This window comes from Peromyscus eremicus, chromosome 4 (genome assembly GCF_949786415.1).
Source record: "Peromyscus eremicus chromosome 4, PerEre_H2_v1, whole genome shotgun sequence".
Taxonomy (NCBI): Eukaryota; Metazoa; Chordata; class Mammalia; order Rodentia; family Cricetidae; genus Peromyscus; species Peromyscus eremicus.
This window is the reverse complement of record NC_081419.1, coordinates 146923469-146945450: the sequence shown is the minus strand read 5'-3', so window position 1 is coordinate 146945450 and position 21982 is coordinate 146923469. Positions and strand designations below refer to the sequence as shown.

The window sequence follows — 21982 nt, the reverse complement described above, 5'->3', positions numbered from 1 at the left end:
CTCAGGAGGAGGAGAGAAAAGAAAGGAAAATTTGTAGATTTTCAAAGGAATGCTGGGTTAGGTGCACAGTTGTTAACACTTCTTCCTTTTCCATCTCCCAGTGGTTTAGGGTTGGGTTGTTTATTTGTTTGTTTGTTTATTGTTTTGCATCATTGGGAATTGAGCCCAAGACCTGATGCATGTTGAGCAAACACTCTATCATTGAGTCCTAGACTTTGTTTTTGGTTTTGATTTTAAGACACGGTCTCCCTAAGTTGTCTAGGCTGACCTTGAACTCACTCTAGAGCCCAGACAGGCCTTGAACTTGTGATCTGCCTCAGCCTCCCAAGCAGCAGGATGACAGCCCTATAATCACCATCCCAGCTTCCATGGGTACTTTTCCACTTGAGAGAACTGACCTTTGGCTCAACCCGCCATGCCCAGGGATGGTGGAACATGCTGGAGATGTTTGGACATCGGCGATAGGGCCTGCCTGAGACCCCTCGCCAGAGCTGCTCTGATTTGAGGTCTGTTCTGCTCCCTACCATTCCCATAGCCACTGTCTCCCCTCACTCCTTCCTTCGCCCTCCCCCATTGCTCCCCAGGCTTGCTGTGGGGAGAAGGGCATGAACAAAGAGCAGAATGAGTGACCAGTCCCCACTGTCAACAAGTTCTGGGGGACAGCTGCAGGCACCTGCCTCTCCCCATGCTTTCATCTGGAAGTAGATCCTACAAGTTTAATTATGCAATTAAAGTCATTTTCCTGAGCTGAACAAATATTTACAGCGTATTTTGCTGTAAATTGCTTCGCCTGGAGAGTAGGCCTGCCACTCAGGCTGGCAAACACTGGCTTATTTGCATATCCCATTACCAAGGGGGCTCACAGCCTAGCTGGGCCACAGGACCTGGGCTGTGTGGGCAGGGCTCCCAGGGAGAAGTGTCAGCCACGTAAATGTGTTCTTGGCCCTACTCCGAGGCTGCTGTGGACTCAATGACGTCCGCTGCTCTGCTGTGGCGGCCCCCAAGTCCCCACTCTACGCATTTCAGAGACCTCTGAGCTTTTGTCCTGATGCTGAGAGGGGACCCAGATGGCTGAGAACATGACTCAGGGACACAGTTCTAAATAATCAATCCCTCATTGATCATGCCCAGCTGCCCTCCTGTCATGGGTACAGGCCTGCTGAAGTGGGCTTAGCTTGAGTTCTGAGCCTCTCCTGGGGGCCCCTCACTCTACTGAGCTTCCTGTAAGAGCCAGCCATGAAAACTTCAGGCCGAACTTCAGGGTAGGCAAGAAGGCCACTGGTTCCAATTTACCCCAACCACCAGGTGCCTTACCTCGGGTCGTCATTTGTCCCCTGCAAAGGGCACTTTACACCTCTCGAGGGGGTCAGACTTGGTGTTTTAGCAGTTGAGGGGGCCTCCTGCTCTGATCTAGATACTGGCTAGCAGCAAAGTTCTGGGGGCTTTTGTGGAATAGCAGGTTGTGGGGTCGGGGCAAGAGGAACCATGTACAAATCATCTACTGGTAGAAATGGTGGCCCTGGGACATGAGTTCAATGCCGAGGCCAGGTTTCTCAGCTGTGAGGGTAGCTCTGGGGACAGACACTGCCCAGGTAGAGCACCTCTTCTTCCATTCTAGTGGCTACCCAGTGGTCTATTCTGGAATAACTACAACCTTTTCTGTTAATTCCTGTGACTAGGCTTTTCCAGGTCCGCCATGATGGATGGTAACTTGGCCTTCAGCACCTGGATACTCTGTCGTAGGGTAGATGTGAAGTTTTTCTTAGGAAACAATTTTTACTTCTATTCCTTCCTTCCTCCCTCTCTCCTTCTCTTTGTCTCTTCCCCCTTTCTTCCCTTTTGTGATACCATGGACGTAGCCCAGGGCCTCCTGCTTGCTGGAGCTACATACTGAGCTACACACAAACCTAACTCAAGGATACACCTCAGAAAGGCAGAATTGCTGGACTCAGGCTCAGGCCCTTCTGCTCGAGTCCTGTGACTCTGGGAGTTGGGACAGTGAGAGAAATTCTGTCATGGTCCTAAGTGTCTTCCTTCTCCTATGATGTCTATGAGGAGGGAGGATGGGGGATGGAGGCCACACAGAAGACCGAGAAGCCACAGTTGTTCATGCAAGTTGATGAGAGAGAGGAAAGGCAAGGTCCCACTGTGATATGGCTCCCACCCAGCCACACGGAGGATCTGGAGTAAAACAGAAATCACTGTCCTCATAAGGTCCTTTTCTGTGTCACATCTGTTCTTGAATCAGCTCGTCAGATCTCTTCAAACATCCCCAAGAAAATGCAAATCTACCCATTTTACAGTGGAGGAAGTTGAGGCTCAGAGTTCCATGCAGTCACCTAAGGACACACTGAGAAAAGAGGTAGAGCCTCGATTTGTCAGCTTGCACCCACGCTCTCTCACAGACCCCAAGGCCTGCACTGAGCTGGGCCATGCCATTTCATCGTCATATCTTACAGGGCCAGCACTGCCTGGGGGACACAGGTGAGGTACAGGAGGACCCTGCTGGCACATGTTTGAGGCTGTCAGCTAGGAAGGAGGGGGAGCCGGAGGTCAGCTCTTCCCCACAAGCAATCCTACCTGGAGCCATTACTTCACCAGCTACACAGAACCGAGCCCCCGCCTCGTGTGGCCCAGGACTCCTGGCAGGCCCAGTACATAGATCAAGGGAGCCATCCAGGCCCATGAGAAGCCCAAGGCTCGGGTTCAAGAGTACAACCCTGCTTCACTGAAAGGGAAAAGGAAGACTACCGAGTCCCAGCCCTAGTGGTTGCTCCTGGCCTCAATTTTCCACCTGAAAATCGAGGTGATCTTGGCTTCACCCTCCCAAGGGAGCCCTGGGGAGTTGGGGGTCTGTGGAGGTGAGCTGGGAAGGGAATGGCCCAAGGTGTCTGATGAGTGTGGGAAGGAGCCAGCAGCCGGGTGTGGCGGAGGAGGCTGAAGCGATCTGACTACTCCCCGAAAGGAAAACACACTTGGAGGGGGCAAGTGCTTTTGCCACTGCGGGGCGAACACCATATAACACACTGTATAAAGTTTATGGTTTGTTTAGACTCTTCTGGAACAACCAATAAACGAAAAGAGCAGAGAAGACCCAGGAAGAGCTCAGGCTGATCTTGGACCAACCCCAGCCATCTCCCTTCCCAGGCAGCCGATGGCACAGCCACTGTGTTGAGTGCACAGGAGTGCAATGCATGCTTTTCCTTCTGTTTTTCCCCACTCTCTGGGCCCGTGGCAACTGAGAAAAGTGTTGCTCATGAAAGGGCTTAAAGGCAAAGGCCTGTGCCTGCCCACAGTGCACTTATGGGGAAGGCTGAGCCTCTAAGCTCAAATTCTCATGAAGACTCACTTTAAACACTCTGGATCCAGCTGGGCAAATGCACAGGTCTGTCTGTAAAGCTGCTAAAGAGCGCCAACTAGTGGCACCAATGACTTAGCACATGGGCAATCAGGTGTTCGGCTTTCTTTCTTCCCCGATCCTGCTCCCAACCTCCTTCCGGTCCCTGATGCACATGCAGGCCCTGATAAGTTCCCACCTTTCAAAGGTGGTGCTGAAAATCCCCCAGGGTCTCCAAGGAGCAGGATTAAACCTCAAGGTATTTAATCAGATCACTCTCCCTTTGCTAGTTCAAGTAAAAAGAAAAAACAAAGCCAATGAAATTTACTTTTTCTATAAAAGTTTATTTTGTAATTTTTCCCCAAGAAGTGGTCAGGATGCCTATTTCAATTATGTAAAGAAAGGTAAGGAAAGGTTGTGTATAAAAATAACTTAAACATACATACTAGCAACAAAGCAACATATCTCTAGTTACAACTGCAGATAAACTTGCCCAAGATTTTTCCAAAGGTATTAAATATTTGGTAGACAATGGGACAGACAGACAGATAGACAGGCACACACACACATACACACACACACACACACACACACACACACACACACACACACACACAGCTCAAGTATGTCTTCTGTGCATTTTAGCTAACCGCTACAGCTAAAGTGAAAAACTGGATTCCTGAGTGACCTTGAAGTGGAACCAAAACCTGCATCATTGTCGGTGTGAACTTCAGAGAGCGTACTGTGATTTCCCCACCCCCTCTCATTGGTCCCTAGCCTGTTCTCTGTGGCACTCCGCTACTAAAAGGTGCCTCTCTGATCTACTCAGCGTTGTGTCAGCTATCTCAAAGATGGCTTCTTCCTGGCTCCCAGCACATGCTGGTAAGGGGGGACGCTAAAGACGCCCCAATTAGGATTACATCTGGCTGATTCTCTGTCTCAGGGCTTGGAGTTCCCTCTCAATTTCGTAGGGGAGGTCAGCATTGACTTGGTCTTCTAGATATTTGTAGATCTCCTCCACCTCCTTCTCCCAGAACTCCTTGGAGATTCCTAACAGCTCCTCCATGTTGACGTTCCCCAGGCCTTTCAGGTTCAGGGCGTTTTCCTTAGGGACATAGCCAATGGGCGTGAGCTTGGCACTGTCTTCCCCTTCAATTCTGTTGAACATCCACTCCAGCACCCGAGAGTTCTCACCAAAGCCTGGCCAGAGGAACTTGCCATCTTTGTCCTTCCGGAACCAGTTGACGTGGAAGATCTTGGGTAACTTGGCTGCTGGGCGGTGGGCCATGCTCAGCCAGTGGGCCAGGTATTTGCCGAAGTTGTAGCCAAAGAAGGGCCGCATAGCAAAGGGGTCATGCATGATGACCTTGCCTGTTGCACAGAGACCACCATTTACCTCTCACCCCACCATGCCAGATTCTCTCTCTCTCTCTCCCTCCATGGCAGACACCAAGAAGAGAGCTTGAACTGCCTTTCCCAGGGTTTGGGGCCCAGACTTTGACTCACCCTTGTGCTCTGCAGCAGCTGTTGCCTCTGATCTCATGGCTGCTCCTACAAACACCCCATGCTGCCAGCTGAGGGCTTCATAGACAAGGGGGACACCTTGAGCAGGGAGAAAAGGGTTATTAAAGACTTAGACATCCAAACGCTCTAGGACTGATGGTGTCATATTCATTGTTCAACCAAGCAGTATCCTTTTTCAGATGAGGAAACTTCACTTTGTAGTCCAGGATAGCCTGGGACGTATTCTGTAGCCCAGGTTAGGCCCAAACTCATGGCAATCCTCCTGCCTCAGCCACCCAACTGCTAGGATTACAGATGTGAGCCTCCCTGCCTGACAAGTACATTTTCTGTTGAGTTAGTCTTACATCTGCAGAGACAAAAAACAGGAAGCCACTAAGCCAGGTCACACCAGAGAGGTCTCTCAGTGAAGCAGAACACTGGCCTACACTATCTCAGATCACAGATCCAGAAAGGCCACTGGGGAGCAGAAGGCTAGCCCTACATTTAAACTTGCTCAATTAATCTGAATATAGCATGTGGGGGAGAGATCTTTGGAACCAGTTCTGAAAAAGATTCCCTGGATTTCTTTGTAGCTCCATACCCCAGGTTCCCAGCCTGAACAGAAGATGCCTCACCTGCAGGTCTACGGCCACCAAAAATGATGCCCTCAATGGGCACACCTTCTGGAGACTCCCAGGCAGGGTCGATGATGGGGCACTGGCTGGCTGGGGTGCAGAATCTCGAGTTGGGATGGGCACAGGGCTCCTCTACAAGAGAGAGAAGTCCCTCAGCATGTGGTTCAGACAGGTGGTGCCCACAGCCCAGAGCAGGTGGCCTCCAGAGGGGACTCACCATCCTGTGGTCTCCACTCCTTGTTCTTCCAGGAGGTGATGGTGACACCTGGGGCCAGGGGTTCATCGATGCCTTCCCAGTAAACACCCCCATCACTGGTCTCGGCCACATTGGTGAAGATGGTATTCCTCTGGATGGTCTTGATGGCATTGGGGTTTGTCTTCACTGAGGTTCCAGGAGCAACTCCAAAGAAACCGTTTTCTGGGTTGATAGCCCTTAAATTGCCTGGCAAGTTGCAAACCCGAGAAGGAGGTGTGAATTGGAGCCAAGCATAGCAGAGTTCTTAATGTCTTACCAGGACATCTCACATGCTAAACCTCACATCTTTCTCCTCCCTTCCTTAAACTACACAGCCATCCACTTTGATCTACACACTCTGGTCAACTCAGATTCCTGCAGCTTCCCCTTCCTCCCTGCTCCTGCACACAGCCTCTTTTTTATTTTATTATTTATTTTGCGTGTGCATGGGGGTGGTTGTGAGTGCTCCAGGGCACATGTATAAAGGTCAGAGGACAACTTGCAGGAGGAGTCAGTTCTCTCCTTCCACCATGTGGGTCCTGGAAATCAAACTCAGGTCTTCAGGCTTGGCGGCAAGTGCCTTTATCCCTAGAGTCATACCACCAGCTCCACAATATCCTCCAAACAGATGCATGTGCATAAGCAAGCAGCTTCAAATGGCCCTCTCTATCCAGATGGTCCTCACAAAGTGCCTGCAGGATAACACTGCTGAGGCCTTGCTGACTCTAAACTCAAACACTCAATGCCCAGTGCCAGCCACCTAGGAGAAGGTGGTACATTTGAAGCCAGCCACTCCCCAAGGGTCGTAACTGTCATCAGGCAGACCTGAAGACTCACCTTGGCCATCAAACTTCATCCAGGCAATGTCGTCACCCACACACTCGACTTTCCACCCAGGGAGGGTGGGGTTCATCATGGCCAAGTTGGTCTTCCCACAGGCGCTAGGGAAGGCTGCTGCCAGATATTTCTTCTTGCCTTCAGGGTTGGTTATGCCCAGGATCTGCAGGGATAGGGATCCGCATTGTAATCTCTAATCCTTGACATACAGGTATGAAATTGTCACAGGAAAACCCATCACTCTGTATCATTCATATAGTAGAAGAGAGAGACAAGGGATGCATATTTTCAACAAAAACGTGGGCCTGTCTTTCAAACTAAGAAAGGGTGGGAGAGGGGACCAGAGAATTGAAAGGAAGAGGGATGGGAAGAGAAGAGAGAAGAGGGGGGAGACTGAAATAACATTGATACTGTTTAAGAAATGAAGACCCCTTGTCCCTCCTGGCCCAGAGGTCTGGGAATGCCCCTAGAGTCTCCCCAAACGTAGATCCTCAGATCCTTCCCTCAGGTATCAGGATAAACTGGTGAGTTGCAGCAGAATAAAACCCCCAAGGTCACTGTTGTTCCAGTGTGTCTGAGCCGCTTCCAAAGAGATGAGCACTGCGGTGTTTAGAGTCAACTTGGTGTTCCCTGACTCTGCCCTCAAGTCCTTAGGGGCTGGAAAATCTCAGCATGGCTCTCCTCTGCCACTCCAGGTCCTCCAAATTTCTGCCCAGGATCTCCTGACCACTTACCAGCATGTGCTCTGCCAACCATCCTTCCTCCTTGGCCAGCCGGCTGGCAATCCGCAGCGCAAAGCATTTCTTCCCCAGCAGAGAGTTCCCACCATAGCCACTTCCAAAGGAGATGATCTCTCTTCGGTCCGGAAGGTGTGCGATCAGCGTCAGCTCAGGGTTACAGGCCCAGTTGTTGACCAAAGGCTCTGAAAAAAAGCACCACATGAGTGTGTGATGCGCGTTCCTGCCCAGGTCTCCACACTGGCCTTGAAGCTCCAGAATGGCCTGGAACTTCTGATCCTCCTGACCCCACCTCCCAAATGCTGGGATGTTCAACCTGTCTCTCCATGTTCAGTTTATTTGGGGTCTAGGATAGAACTTAGGCTTCATGCATGCTAGGCAAGCTCTCTACCCGCTGGATCCCAACCCCAACCCTCCATTTACTTTTGATTTGGAAAGAATGAACTTACTTTTCAAGGGGAGAGGGCACCCCACGGAGTGGAGGCACTTGACAAACTCCCCGTTGCCCAGGGCCTCCAACACAGATGTCCCCATCCTTGTCATGACCCGCATACTGGCCACCACGTAGGGCGAGTCTGTCAGCTCAATGCCAGTTTTGGCCAGAGGTGAGCCCAGTGGCCCCATGCTGAACGGGATGACGTACATGGTGCGACCTGCAGAGGTGGGGGGGGGGGAGGTACAGAGGCTCACAAAATGTCTGCACATCAGCTTCCTAGCGGTCCCCACGAACGTGTCTCCCACATCATATCCTGTTGGTCACCAGACTCTGGTTTGCTAAAATCCAAGTTTTCATAACCCTTCCATCTGGTTGTACTGAAGCCGTTTTAAATCCACGTGAATGGAAGACATTTATTTATTTATTTATTATTTTCTATTTTATCTATTTGAGATTACGTACTGAACCCAAGGCCTTAGTATTCTAGGCAAGCGCTCTAGCACCGAGCCATACCAGCAGCCCCTTTTCAGTTTTTATTTTGAGACAAAGTGTAATTTGCCCAGGCTGTCCTTAAACTTTGAATGCTCCTGCCTCAGCTTCTCCGTGTCTGGGATGACAGGCCGGGGCCACCAAGATTCGCAGAGAACGCTTTAATACTCCTGTGTCGCTGTCCATCAAACAGAACTGGGCAGGCCATTTTCACATATGGTCACCCTATGCAGCTCAGGCCACCATTAGGAGCATGAGCTATGTACACAGACCACTGTCAGGCTGGGGTTTCGGTTCCACTCACCTTTCATGCACCCTGGGAACCTGGCGTTGAACGCTTTCTCAAAGTCCTCTTCTGACATCCAGCGGCCCAGCTGGCTGTCACCAGTTTTGGGGATGGGCACAGTGTCTCTCTGCTCTCGGGTGATGATGACCGTCTTGCTTTCAATCCTGGCCACATCCCTGGGGTCAGTCAGAGCCAGCCAACTAAAAAAGTCACAGGAATTCCTTCAGCAAAGCATTCTTAGGGATGTACATCTCTCACCCATACCACTTTTCCAAGTCTAGCAAGATGCAAGGACATTGGCCATGTTCCTTAAATATGGAAGTCAAGCCAACAGGGACTTGACTACGTGGACATTTGCTAGACCAGGAGCTGGCCCTGGGGAAAGGGACTGCCTTCCATGGTCATCTAGAATCTAGTGGCTGGCTATGCTAACCTCACAGGGTGTCTGGATTCTGATCATTCTATTAAGTTTCTCGGGTGTTTGCTACAGACTCCAAGAAGGTGGAACTGGGGAGCCCATGGGCCAGAGAGCGTGGGCTGAGAGGACTCACCAGTTGTCATATTTCTTCAGCTTGCGGATGACACCTTCCTCCTGCATGTGGTCCAGCAACCGTCCATACTCCTCCTCAGAGCCGTCACAGATGTGGATATGCTCGGGCTGGCACAGCTGGGCATTGCCTTCCACAAACTCCCTCACTGCCTGGGGCAGGCTGTCGAGGCTGCCTTGGATGACCTTGGCAGAGAAGTCCAGCCCGTTATGCAGTTGAGGAGGCATATTTGCAACTGTGTGAGAGAGGCAGGGATTCTGGTGTCACCTAAAACAGAAAAAGAGCCTCCTGAACACCGACTCCCACGGGCTCCTCCAGTTCCTCTGTAGACTTTGCATGGGTTGCTCGCAGCTGGGGAGCTGTGGTTGTCAGGGTAAAGAAAGTGAGTCGTGCCATTGCCGATAATTTCAGAAAGGTGAATGAAATGACTCTACTTACCTTTCCTTCTTTGGGAAGGTCTGGATCAGAGACGGGAGGATGCCTTGCCGGATTTTCCCTATTGACGGAGGGCGTGTCCCAGAGGGAAGGCCGACTGTGCCTGGGAGGCAGCCTTCCTCGCTTTAAATACTATACAGAAAGGCCAGCCCTGCCCTCAGCTGTACCCGGAGGCTCGCCTCTGACGTAAGGGGCAGGCCTTTGGATCATAGCCATGGTCAGCAAGGTTCGGAACTGACTTAACACAATAATCCCCAGGAAGATAATGATTGAACTTGCGGTTGTTAATGAGTGTTGGGAGGCCTCAGGCCCCTCCGTCCACCATAGTGAATCCTTACACAACATTTGATTGACTAAACTTTGATCCTGCCTGTTGCTGATGCAAACTCCAGGCCCTCTTCTTGATTGGCAGGTAGGGGTCAAGGACAGGGCTAGCCGGGGCCCCTCTTGGACTTCATGTGTTGTTGGCAGCACATTTTGTGTGCCGGTGGCTGCTGGTTGTCAAAACACTGCAGCTGTGAGGTGTCACTCCCAGGTCAAAGGTCATGAGAAGAAAACTCTAGCTCCAGACACTGGCCTTCTAGACAAATGTCCCGTAACAGCTGAGTTAGCCAGGGTGCGTTACCTCACTAGGTGTCTGGTGGGTTACCTGGCCACTCCAGAGGGTGCAGGTTGCTGCAAGCTTTGTTCTGAGGGGACCATGCCTGGCACAGCTAATGCAAACATACTGAGCTCTTCTCTCGTGTTTTCTGTCAACTCATTCATTACTACTGCCTGAAATGGAACTATGACAACCCCGGGTACAGACTAGGAAACTGAGGCCGAAAGATCAATTAGCAAGTCCAAGCTGGCTGATAAGAGCGAGAAGGGTAAGCATACAGTCAGTCTGTTCCAGAGTACCATGGAATCCCTTGTAAAATACCATTATCTTTTCTAGACCCTTCAGGAATTCTAGGTTAAACACAATCACCCTGGTGCTGCCTGGATACTTCTTCCAAGTCTGGGAATCTAGGGGAAAGAAGAGGGGGTGGGGGCTTGGCAGTTCTGCTGGGTCACACTTGAGCAGCAAGACCTTTATTACAGTTGTAAAGAATCTTCTCTGCAAGCCGCAGACCTTCATTCCAATTGAACGAGCCTCAAGCTTGCTCGCTGGAGTTTAAAGAGAAGTGAGTGAGAAGTCAGTGAAAACGGGCTGATGGCCAGGCCCAGCTCTCCACAGCTGGCCTCAGAGGAGATGGCAGGGGGTTGGCCCACTTCCCTGTGGGCAGGGGGATGATCTGGCAGGCAACTCTGTGACTCTACTTTAGATTTGAGGCATGGTGAAGAGCCATCCAGGCAGAGTGCTTTTGGGCTTGGCTCACTCTGCAAGGCCATGTGAAGCTTGTACAAGGCTATTGCCTCCTGCACCCCAGTTGTCACCTCTCTGGGGTTCGTCCAGTGGGCTTTTAGTGCCAGTGCAGAAGAAGGTGCTTCCTGTTCTGGTCACTGAGACTGCTGATAAGGGGTAGCCTCACCCTGTGCAAACTGTGTTGTATCTAAACGCAGCCAGCATGTCTTGCTCAGTAGCCGATGGGTCCTTTCTCCACATCAGGCATGGGCTAAACCAGCCTTTCCAGTGTACATTTCCTCTGATATTCCTGGCCAAGCCCCACTCTGCTGCTAAACTGTCATGGGTTTGAGTCCCTGGAAGGTTGAGTTGAAAACAAAAACCGAGAGACCAGACCCAGAGTTTTAAAGCATCCTACCCACATCCAAGGTACCTCTGCTGTGAGTCTTCTGGGGGGAACATAGCTAGTCCAATAATGGTAGAGGAGCAGGGGTCCTCATGTCCTTCCAACCAGTCAGTACCCCCACATGCACTGTGTAAGGGTACAGTGGTACCCATGCTATACCTCGTCAAAATGTCACCCTGAGACCCCATTGTTCCATGTCTTTGGTGATTTCTGGTCCACAAGAGGCTTCACTGGCAGCCCTCCTGCTCCCTCCCCAGGGAGGGGTTGTGAATCAGCTCATCTTCCTACTGCTTCATCTTCAATAAGCCTCAAAGGAAATCTTAGGTGCAGATTGCCAGCTGCCCTGGGGGATTTAGGGGTTGGGGGGGGTTGGGGGAGGGGTCTGGGGGAGGGGGTCCGGGAGAGTCCTCAGCCTGTCCTGTGTGGATGCTCAGTGCTCCTACAGGACAAGTGGGGGCCAGGAACTCCCCCTGGGTGGAAGTTGCCCATGTGGTTTCTCACACAAACATGGGGAGACCCCCAGACCCCCAGACTTAAATCCATGTCTCCTTAGGTCAAGCCAGCTTTCTGTCAAGTGTGCAAACTCTTGTTTCCTGATGTAAAGCTGCTTCGGAGAGAAGAGAGGAAGTCCAGGCACCCAGAAACAGATTCAAAATTATACTGCTGTATTAGTCCGGGTTCTCTAGAGTAACAGAACTTAGAGAATATATATATTCTATATATATGTGTATATATATATATACATATGCATGGGATTTATTGGAATTACAGCTAGTCTAACAATGGCCAGCTGTGAATGGAAAGTCCAAGAATCCAGTAGTTGCTCAGTCCATGAAGCAGGATGTCTCACCTGGTCTTCTGGACACCAAGGAACCCCTAAGAAGTAGGCTCGAAGGCCAGTGAAGGATTGGTAGTGCCGACAAGGTGAGGACAAGCAGGCAAACAACAAAAGCTTCCCTCTTCCATCGTCCTTATTCAGGCTTCTAGAAGAAGTGGCTCAGACTAAAGGTGTCTTCCCACCTTAAGATCCGGATTAAAGGTGTGTGTCTTCACGGGCAGTGGTGGCTCACGAGTTTAACCCAAGCACTCAGGAGGCAGAGGCAGAAGGATCTCTGTGAGTTTGAGGCTAGTCTGGTCTACAGAGTAGTTCCAAGACAGCCAAGGCTACACAGAGAATCCCTGTCTTGAAAACCAAAAACCAAAGAGAGAGACCCCTGCCAGGTATGGTGTAATCTAGTACCCAGGAGGCAGAGGCAGGAGGGTAGTGAGTTTGACCAAAACAGTGGTCCTGTGGAAAAAGAGGCTGCATACACTTGGCCCGTTTCCATGTCCTCAGCTCACATCCTGTGGGAGCATCAATGGCTGTATTTGCATCCAGACTAGGATCAATAGTGATGACACAGAAGGTGGCTATGAGTTCTGAGGTCACAAGTCCCTTCCCAGATGTGGTTATACATGTCACCAGAGGCCACAGGATAGGCAGATATGGCTGACCCATGCATTTAAGGAGTCATTTAAACTCAAGTACCCTGAGCCTCCCAGCCAGGGTCTGGCCCTCCTGATGTCCCTGGCCTTCTGGGCAGGTGGAAGGGAAGCGTTTGCCTGAAGTGCTGGGCAATGCAGCAGCCTGATCGTTTCTCCAGATAGCCTGTCTCCAGGACTCTGGAAGTGGGTTGCAGAAAGCCCACACAGAATGGAGCAGTCAAGAAGCAGGGTGAAGGCCATGGTTGTGGCTCTGTTGATAGAGTGCTTGCCTAGAATGCACGAAGCCCTGAGTTCAATCCCTAGCATCCCATAAATTAGACATGGTGGTACACACCTGTGATCCCAGCATTTGGGAGGTGGATGCAGGAGGATTGGGCATTCAAGGTCATCCTTGGCTACATAATAAGTTTGAGATCAGACAGAGTGACACAAAACCCTGCCTCCAAAACAAGGCAGTCTAACCCTGGCCAGGTCCCACCAAAATACAACAGCTGTGATAAGATAGATGGGTGGTGGCCATGGGCAGTGGCTATGTGCCAGGTAAATCAGCAAGAGAAACACCATGGACTTCATGGAGTCTCCCGGCAGAGAAATCTGATGAGTGATGAGTGATTGGGACATGTCTTGCTGAGCTTTGGTTGCTTGGAGGCTAATGAAGGAGCTTCTACCCCACAGACAAGTCTAGACATTTGGAAACAAGAAGAGCTAGGGCTGTGGATTTGAGATGGTGCCCTCAGGGCTGGGGTATCCCACCAAGCCTCCTCCAGAGTAGAGTGAAGACCCAGAGAGATGTACTTAGAGTCCCCTTCATCCACAGAACCTGACTCTCGCAGGGTAACCCTCAGGCTTTTATTGTAGATCTTAGTGTGTGAAGGAATTTCACATCCGGGAAATCTACTCATCACCAGGGTTCAAGCCCTGTCCTCTGTCTCCCCAAGCTGTACCTCTCACTCTCAGACCACAACCTCCCAGGTCACCTTAGCCATGGATGGAGAGATTCCTCCCTACAGAGATGGCAGGGTAAGGCAACAGCCAAGAGGTCACTCTGTACAGGGATCTGAGCTCGTAGGGACTCCTACTGGCAAAGCTAAGGGTGGCTGTGTTTTTCTAGAAGGATGCGAGAAAGAGTGTGGATCCCACACACTAGAGCCAAAGGCATTTTCACAGTTCACACTTAGATCTCTGCTGCCTAGGGCTACTGGAGGGGCACCTGGCTGGCCTTCCCGTGCAAGTTCCTGACAGCAGGAAAACACTGCAGCCTGGAATCGTCACCAGGGCCATTCAGGTCATCCACCCCAACTATGTTTGTCAGGGACAAATATTTAGATGTTCTCTCTGCAGCCTAGGGAGGGGGTGCATTTGCCGTTGAATGAATGGTGAATTGAAAGATCTCTAACACATCTCCTTGGCCCCCTCAAGCTGTTTTGAATTTCACCTCAAAAAAAAAAAAAAAAAAAAAAAAAAGGCCAGCACTTGGGAGGCAGAGGCAGGTGGATCTCTGTGAGTTCGAGGCCAGCCTGGTCTACAGAGTGAGTTCCAGGACAGCCAGGACTGTTAAAGAAGCCCTGTCTCAAGAAAATAAAAAAATAAAAATAAAAGACCTTGTAGTTCAGCCAGCCCCCCACCCCTGCCCCCTTTTAGTAGATGTTGGAAAAAAGTTGGGGGCAGCATGAGGAGAAGGATCCAAAGCCTATTTGGGGGTGCAGAAGGGTCTCCAATGTCTGTCCTTCAGTGTGCCTCCACATGTCAGCCTGGGACACCTTGAGACTTAAAGGTTCTATCGTGCCACAGCTTCCCCAAGAGTGTCCTGGCTCATTTGTCTGTCTTTTTCTTTTCTTAAATGTGCCTGTGTCTGTGACTGTGACTGTGACTGTGACTGTGACTGTGACTGTGGAGATCAGGGGACAACTCACAGGAGTCTGCTCTCTTTCCACCCTGTGGGGCCTGGGGACCAAACTTAGGCAGTCAGCCTGGGCCACAGACGCTTGTTCTTCAAAGCCTCATCAGCTCTGCTTGCCATGTATTCTAGAAGAAAGAAAAAAGAAATCTAAGGTTAAGGCTCCTCACTTGGGGCTCAGGAATAAGGTGAGCTTTTGCAGCAAAGGTGGACCCAGAAGATGCATTACAGATGTGCAAATACCCAGCTGTTAGAGCCTGCTGGGATGAGGTCTCTCCATTGCAGCCATTGTTCACCCATGGAAAAGGGGACTCCCAAAACCTTACTTTGTTTGATCCTGTGGTGCTGAGGGGTCAAACCCATGACTCCTTACATGCCAGAGAAGCACAGACCACCTGACCCCTACCTCCAGTTCTTAATGATTTCTTTTTTTAGAGCTTGTCTGGAACCCACAGTCTGCCTGCCTCTGATTCCCGAGTGCAGGGATTAAAGGGGTGTGTGCTCCACATCTGGCCTTGTGAATTTCCTTGTCATTTCTCCATCAGGTTGGATGACAGGGTAAATGGCAGAATAGATCGCAGCACCCTGCCGTGTCAGATGGTGATGCTCTAGAACTCAACATCACATGTCACCCCAGCCCATGAACAGCCTGGTCCTCCAGAGCTCAATGTCATCTCTGTACGGTGCTGACAGTTAGCTAATATGGCCACTTGGGTTCAGAGGGCTCTTTTTCAACAAGGACAAGCAGGCAGGCAAAGGGTTTCATTTTGAGATCACCACACTCCTTGCCTTGAGCCCTTGACTCTGGCCTTTCTGCTTGCAGCTAAAGCAGCCCAGTGAGGATGAGGTCTACACAGTCTGCAGGGACCTGGACCACCCAGTGAGGATGAGGTCTACACAGTCTGCAGGGACCAGGACCACCCAGTGAGGATGAGGTCTACACAGTCTGCAGGGACCAGAACCACCCAGTGAGGATGAGATCTACACAGTCTGCAGGGGCCAGGACCACCCAGTGAGGATGAGGTCTACACAGTCTGCAGGGACCAGGACCACCCAGTGAGGATGAGGTCTACACAGTCTGCAGGGACCAAGACCACCCAGAGACCTAGGGCAATCTCCCCCAGATCTTTAGCCCCCTCAGAAGCCTGCCCGTGCCCCATTCTACCTAACAGTACCATGCAGTACTGAGATTAGCTATAAACTCCAAGGTCATTGACATTTGTAAAGGCCTGTCCCTTTGTCACAGAATACTGTCCCAACTTCTAATATCCAACCTCTCTCTCCTGCTTAGGACAGTGGGCTACCATGTTTACTCTTCTTGTTGTTGGAGGCTTGGGAGAACTACGTCTTTCTATCTCCCCCACACACACTTTAAGAAATAAGATCTCATTTTACAGGCCAGGCTAGCCCCAAACTTACAGCTATCCTGTCTCAGTTTCCCAAGTAGTGGGACTCCTGGTACAAGCCACCACACCCAGCTAGGGGAATGTCTTTCACTTGGTGCACACGGGGCCACTGAAGGACCCTTCCTGTCTGTCATCAGGCACGCGGCTTCGATAACCAGAAGACTGAAAAAGAACAAAACGAAAAGTTCAAGTCAGTGCTAATTAGTGCAGCCTCGCCTTGTTCCCTCCTTCTGCTTGCCTGTTCCGCACAAAGGGAAGTAGATTTTTACCTAAAAGTTCCCCGCTCCCAATTATTCTGAGCCTTGTTTTCCACGTGGCTTCCCCTGCAGGCTCCACACAAACCTCATATTACTCGGAATGTTTCTAGCTGCACACAGTCAGGACTGACACAAGAGCCGTGAGATACAGCCCAAAGGGTCTTTTAAGAGGCTGGACATCTAGCTAAGACTGTGGATGTCTGAGCAGACAGACAGTGGCCCCTTTTGACTCTGTCCTGTAACCATCCCCTTCAGGCAGCTCTCCTGGTCCTAGGGCTTGTGATGGAAGTCTCCCTGGACTGCACAGGTATGAAGTAAGTGAGTCCAGTTGACATTAAAGTTGAGAATCAGTTGTCATGAGAACCGTAGCAAACACACTCCCCAAGAAGCCACCGCAGTGTCAGGCAGACATGGGCAAGAAGAGCTAATCACATAGCTACCACAAAAAAAAAAAAAAAAAAAAAATCCAACGCCTTTATTCTGCAGCGAGAAAATGGATCTACTTTGGGGTGCAGTTAGCTCTGTTGGAGGATGATAATTGCTTAGGAACTGAATGCACCCCTTCCCCGAACTCCCTCGTAACCAGGCACTGTTCCCCGCTTGCCTGGGACCTGCTGCTCAGAACAAAAATATCTTTTCTGATCCATGCTGGAAGAATGTCTAAATCTCAATAAATCGAATGCACTCTGTCAGCTCCTCTACTGACAAGGCAGAGTTTGTACGGTCTAGGCTGAGGACACACGCCCGGGCTAGAGATCTGGCCACCGAGAATGGGCAAATGCTGGTTCTTGAGCTTAGAAGTCAGAAATGTTTCCCAGTTGGATACAGAGAAAATCAGGCACCCAGGGACTGCTGTGTTCACAGCAGGGGACTGAAGCAGACTGTTCACACAGACAAACACACTCCCTATTTGTCTGGAAAACAGCCAAAGTCTATAAGGAAACACTAACCAGTGCCCATTCCCCAAAGTTCCCAGCAGGCAGGCACGCAAGATCTATGGCAAAGGAACATAGAAACATGCATTTTGTGTGAAAAGCAGAAAAGCAGCTGCAGCTGCAGCCTGCAGTCCAGACAGGATGTCTGGCTTCTCAGTTATCCCGTGTCTCCAACAGCAAGGAGGACTCGGGGCTCAGGGTCCCTGCTTGGTATCACCCATGCCTAATCTGTAATGTTTTGCTCCTCCTTAAGGTCACATCTGTCCTATCATTTTCTACAGAAAACACGTGTGGTCCAAAGAAGCCTTGGGGCAAGAGGCCACTTTCTGAACCCGTTGTCCTGTCCAGCACTCACAAAGCCAGGGTGCGGGGTCCAGAGCCTAGCTTCTGTTCTGGGAGCCCCCACCCCCAGCTCACAGGGCATCTGGAACTTCTTTTTAGATATGGGATGAAGGGGTCAGGGAGATGGCTCAGTGGATAAAGTGCTTGTCACACAGACCTGAGGACCTGATTTCAATCCCTAGCCCCCAAGCAGGAGCCGGGCACAACAGTATACACCGATAATCTTAACACAGGAGAAAGGGAGAAGGGGACCCTTGGGGCTGGGTGGCCAGCCAGCCTAACCCAGTTCATAAACTCCAGGATCATCTAAGAGACTCTATCTCCATAACTAAGGTGGAAAGCAACAGAGGAATATATCAATGCTGACTTCCAGCCTCCACACATACATGTACACACGCATGTGCATACACACGCACAATTACATCTAAACATGTACACTCAAACAGACACACAACCAGCCACAATGTAAGGGAACCTGGATTTACTCCCCAGTGGCAAATGGAAAGCTGAGGTGTTTGGATCAAAACATTTTTATAAACATATGCTTTTAAAAGATGGATCCATCAAGTTGTGTGGCCATTTTGGCACATGTGCTCATGTGAGAAGCAGGCTTTGAGAAATGGAGAGCTGTTCATTTGTTTGCTTGTTTTTGTCTTGTGTTAGCTTGGTCTGGTCTGATCTGGCTTGGTCCTAGGCACAGTCTCACTGTGTAGCTCTGGCTAGCTTGGAACTCACTCTGTAGACAAGGCTGGCCCCAAACTCACAGAGTCCTGCCTGCTTCTGCCTCCCCAGTGCTGGAATTAAAGGTGTACACCACCATATCCAGCCTTAAAAAAAAACCTTTATTTTAATGTTCAACTTACTGTGTTTCTTGCGTCCATTTAGGAGCTCATATTCCTGACATTGATTTTTTTCAAAGTTCTTTATTTTAGGTTTTGATTGACACATAATAACCCCATATACTTAGAGCTGCTCCCCCCCACACACATACTCGGGGTGAAAATCTTGGGCATCCTTGTGTGAGGTCCTCACAGTCCCCACTTGGAAAGAGAGAGAGAGAGAGAGAGAGAGAGAGAGACAGAGACAGAGACAGAGACAGAGACAGAGACAGAGACAGAGAGAGCAGATGCAGCAGCTCCGTCACAGGAGACCACGTCTCACGTACCACCTGTGAATTATTAATGATAAATTCTTCATGGGGGAAAACTTTTTGGACTTTTCTTTTGATGTGCTTTTAACAATTGGGAACCATCTTCATCTGGCAGCTTCTTGGAGCTGTCACATTATTTAAATGAGCGCCTAGCTGACATTTGCAGATGAATGTGCTCAGTAGAAACTAAAAAGCTGTGTTCTGAGCGCAGCTTTGATGGGCGCCGTTCGGGCTTTAAAAATAAAGGTTTTGAGTACTTTAATTTGGGAGTGACTTACCACGGCTGAGTACAGAGACAGGGAACGCTCCCAACTACTGTGAAAAAGAACAGAGGAAAAAGTTTTGTGCTTCACGACAAACAGACAAATGTTCCACAAGTGACATTTTCAGGGAACGGGTGGTGGGGACACTGTGCTCAAAATATACTTAGAATCGCTTCAATCCTCATTGTTCGTTATGTATCTAATTATTCTAGCTATGGGCCTGTCAAAGAAAGTTTTACGTGACACGTGTTGTTCCTTAAGGGGAAAAAAAGTAAGTTGGAGATGAAATCTGACTTTGGGCAAGGAGTTGAGGCTACCAGGGCATGAACGTGGGGACCACAGTGACACGGTGTAGACACAAGCTGGTCACAGATGTTGGCATCAATCCATCCCACATCCTACAGAATCTTGGCCACTTATGGACTCATTCTGAGTACAGAGCATGTAGCCAGGCACCGGGATACAGGCTCCTCAGGTTGAGATAACCATCGGAACGCAAGCTCAGAGACTAGTCCAATGGATCCCAGCTGTCAATCTTAGCACAGTTTGGAGTCACAGTCCCCACTTAGCTGATGGTGGCCATCCCATGGGAGATAGAGAGAGCGCAGAACTTCAAAATCAAGTTCCGCTTTATGAGTGGACCACGTCCTTGAGCTAATCTTGCGCCTGCTCAGGCCCTTTGCACTGCCCTGCCTTCTGCCTGGCACGCCCTTCCTGGTTTCTGCTGGTGGAGCACCACCATTTCGGCATTCCCCAGCCCCTCACTGTTTTCCTGCCCGTTCGTTTCTGGCTTCTTTTTATAGCTTTATTTTTTTAAAGGTTTTATCTTTATTTTTATTTATGTGTCTATGTGTGTGTGAAAGTGGATTTGTGCACATGGATACAATTGCCTTCAGAGGAGCTAGAGTTACAGGCAGCTGTGAGCCTTTGTGAGCGCTGAGAACCCAACTCGAGTCTCTGCATTAGCAGCATTGCATGAACTGCTGTACCGTCTCTGCAGCCACTAGCTTCTGCTTAAAACGTGTGTGTGTGTGTGTGTGTGTGTGTGTGTGTGTGTGTGTGTGTGTGTGTGTATAGGTCAGAGGACAACTTGAGGGAGTCAGTTCAGTACCAACCTCAGGTGGTCAGGCTTGGTGGCAAGTGTCTTTATCCACTAAGCCATCCGCACCTCTGACATTAGCTTCTTCTCCACTTGCCTGGGTGAACAACAGCACTAGCTTATGACTGCTAGCCTTTCCTGGCCTTGCCCCACCACCTGCCTGTGAATCTGGGGTTGTTGTGGAAACAGTGGAGCTGCTGTGGGCCATTGGAGGGCAAGGGTCAAAGATGTTCTGACCCCCCACAGAGAGTGGACTGCCACAGAAAGGCTGTCCCCAGCACTAGAGAACCCCCTGAAATTTCTGCATCTTTGAACCTCTTGGGGGATGCTGGGAGTGTTGCCTACAAGATGGGCATCCTCCGTCTGTTTGGTAACCAGAAGGGTCACAAAGGCCTCCACCAGCTCTGTAGAGTCACCTCAACTTTATCCCGTCTGAGAACAGTGTCCGCCCCCCCCCAACCCCCCGCCACTGGTCGCCTCCAGGACCTGCACATGAGGTTGGCATGCAGTTCATCTTACGATTCATTTATGTGTTTGAGATTAAGTAATAATTTCCTGCTTGTCCCCGCTTACTGGTCAACCAAGCCAGAAGACTCTAGGAGTCAGGCAGGAGTATGCTGGGGTAGGGGCTGCTTAAGTTCTTCTTTCATAAAAGATAATCAGTCACCATTCACCAGGTGCCAGCTGAGTGCCTTCTGTGGTCATTATTAATTAATTTATTCATTTATTCATTAAACATTTCAGGGTAATTTACCATCTGAAAAGAGAAGTGATAGCAGGAACATGGGCTTGTGGCAGAACTCTGCAATAGGAGCCTGAATGAGCCACTTTAGAAAAAGTTTTTCAATATTAAAAGTACCAAAATGAAGAAAGAAAAAAAAGAAAACTGCCACAATTGTGATGGTAAATTGCAATATGCTAATATGTAAGAAAGGCAATTATACATTCATCACTTGCTATGAAGTGGTTATTACAATAGTGTGGTATTATAAAATTGATATGGTTATTACAAAATAATAGGGAATTTATCTTACCTTTTTTGCATTAAGAGATAATAAAATTACTCTCTGAAAACAAATTATACCTTCTTTTGTCTTCATGAAACATTAGCTCAGCCTGGACAGTATTCTAGAAGCTTCCTTTGTTCTGCCAGGTGTTTCTCCCATCAGGGACTTGCTTAGAAGCTGCTGGGCCTGCTGGCCCTCCAAGCCCTTGTTTTGGCAGGTCACAAAGGACTTCAAGGTCCTCTATCCAGGAAGCACAGAGGCCATCTTCCACTGCACGGGGCCCTTCCACTGGTTAATTTCAAAGGAAACATCCCTTTCATCATTTGGTCAGAACCTCTGAGACATGGACAGACCCTTCCAGAAGAAAAATGTCCTCACCACCCTGAGGACACTACTGGGGCCAAGGAGGTCCTATGAAGGACACAGGATCCACAGCAGGACTAGGGCAGGAAGACCTTCCTCAAATGCCTTTCCCTCTACCACCCCGGAGGTGAGATGCCATGTGAACCTGATGTTCATCTGAAGTGTGCCGTTCCGGTGTCTGAGCTTGCCTCATTCTTGAAACACTTGGAAACATGGACTTTGTTTGGGCAGTGAGTGAGAGCCCTGTGATGCCTCTCCTAAGGGAGAGGAAAGAAAGCCACCGAATGCTGAAGACACAACGCTCCCTTTCAATGCACAAGTGCCGTGAAACGCTCCCTGGAAACGTGGCGTGGGGTCGGGCTCGTGAACTACCTCTATGACTTAGAAGCCAGCAAGGAGGTCAGAAGCTAGAATCTCATCATGTGTATAACATGGAGAAAGCGGTTTGCCTCAGTTTCCCTGCCTGAAACAGAGATCTAAGATCCCAGGGGCTCTGTGTTCTCTTTCTGAACAAGGGGATCAAGGAGACCCAGGCACACGCTCTAAGCATCACCTCAGCCCTGTACC

The 21982-nt window shown here is 49.9% G+C and overlaps 1 protein-coding gene across 1 annotated transcript; it reads right to left on the bottom strand.

The window, feature by feature from the left end:
• Positions 1-3660: 3660 nt before the first annotated feature.
• Positions 3661-9594, bottom strand: Pck1 (phosphoenolpyruvate carboxykinase 1). Its single transcript, XM_059259789.1, has 10 exons — positions 9482-9594; positions 9047-9310; positions 8514-8695; positions 7734-7937; positions 7282-7469; positions 6548-6710; positions 5693-5917; positions 5476-5607; positions 4844-4939; positions 3661-4708 (listed from the first exon to the last, which is right to left on the bottom strand). Exons 2-10 carry the CDS (start codon positions 9268-9270, stop codon positions 4254-4256), a joined length of 1869 nt encoding a protein of 622 aa, XP_059115772.1. The 5' UTR covers positions 9271-9310; positions 9482-9594; the 3' UTR covers positions 3661-4253.
• Positions 9595-21982: the final 12388 nt, after the last annotated feature.

Excerpts from the sequence above, each read along its gene's own strand:
- Pck1 (XM_059259789.1), bottom strand. The coding sequence starts at position 9,270 with ATGCCTCCTCAACTGCATAACGGGCTGGACTTCTCTGCCAAGGTCATC. Across the intron at positions 7,938-8,513 it reads GTTCCCAGGGTGCATGAAAG|GTCGCACCATGTACGTCATC; the intron begins GTGAGTGGAACC and ends CCACCTCTGCAG. Across the intron at positions 6,711-7,281 it reads GGTTGGCAGAGCACATGCTG|ATCCTGGGCATAACCAACCC; the intron begins GTAAGTGGTCAG and ends CTATCCCTGCAG.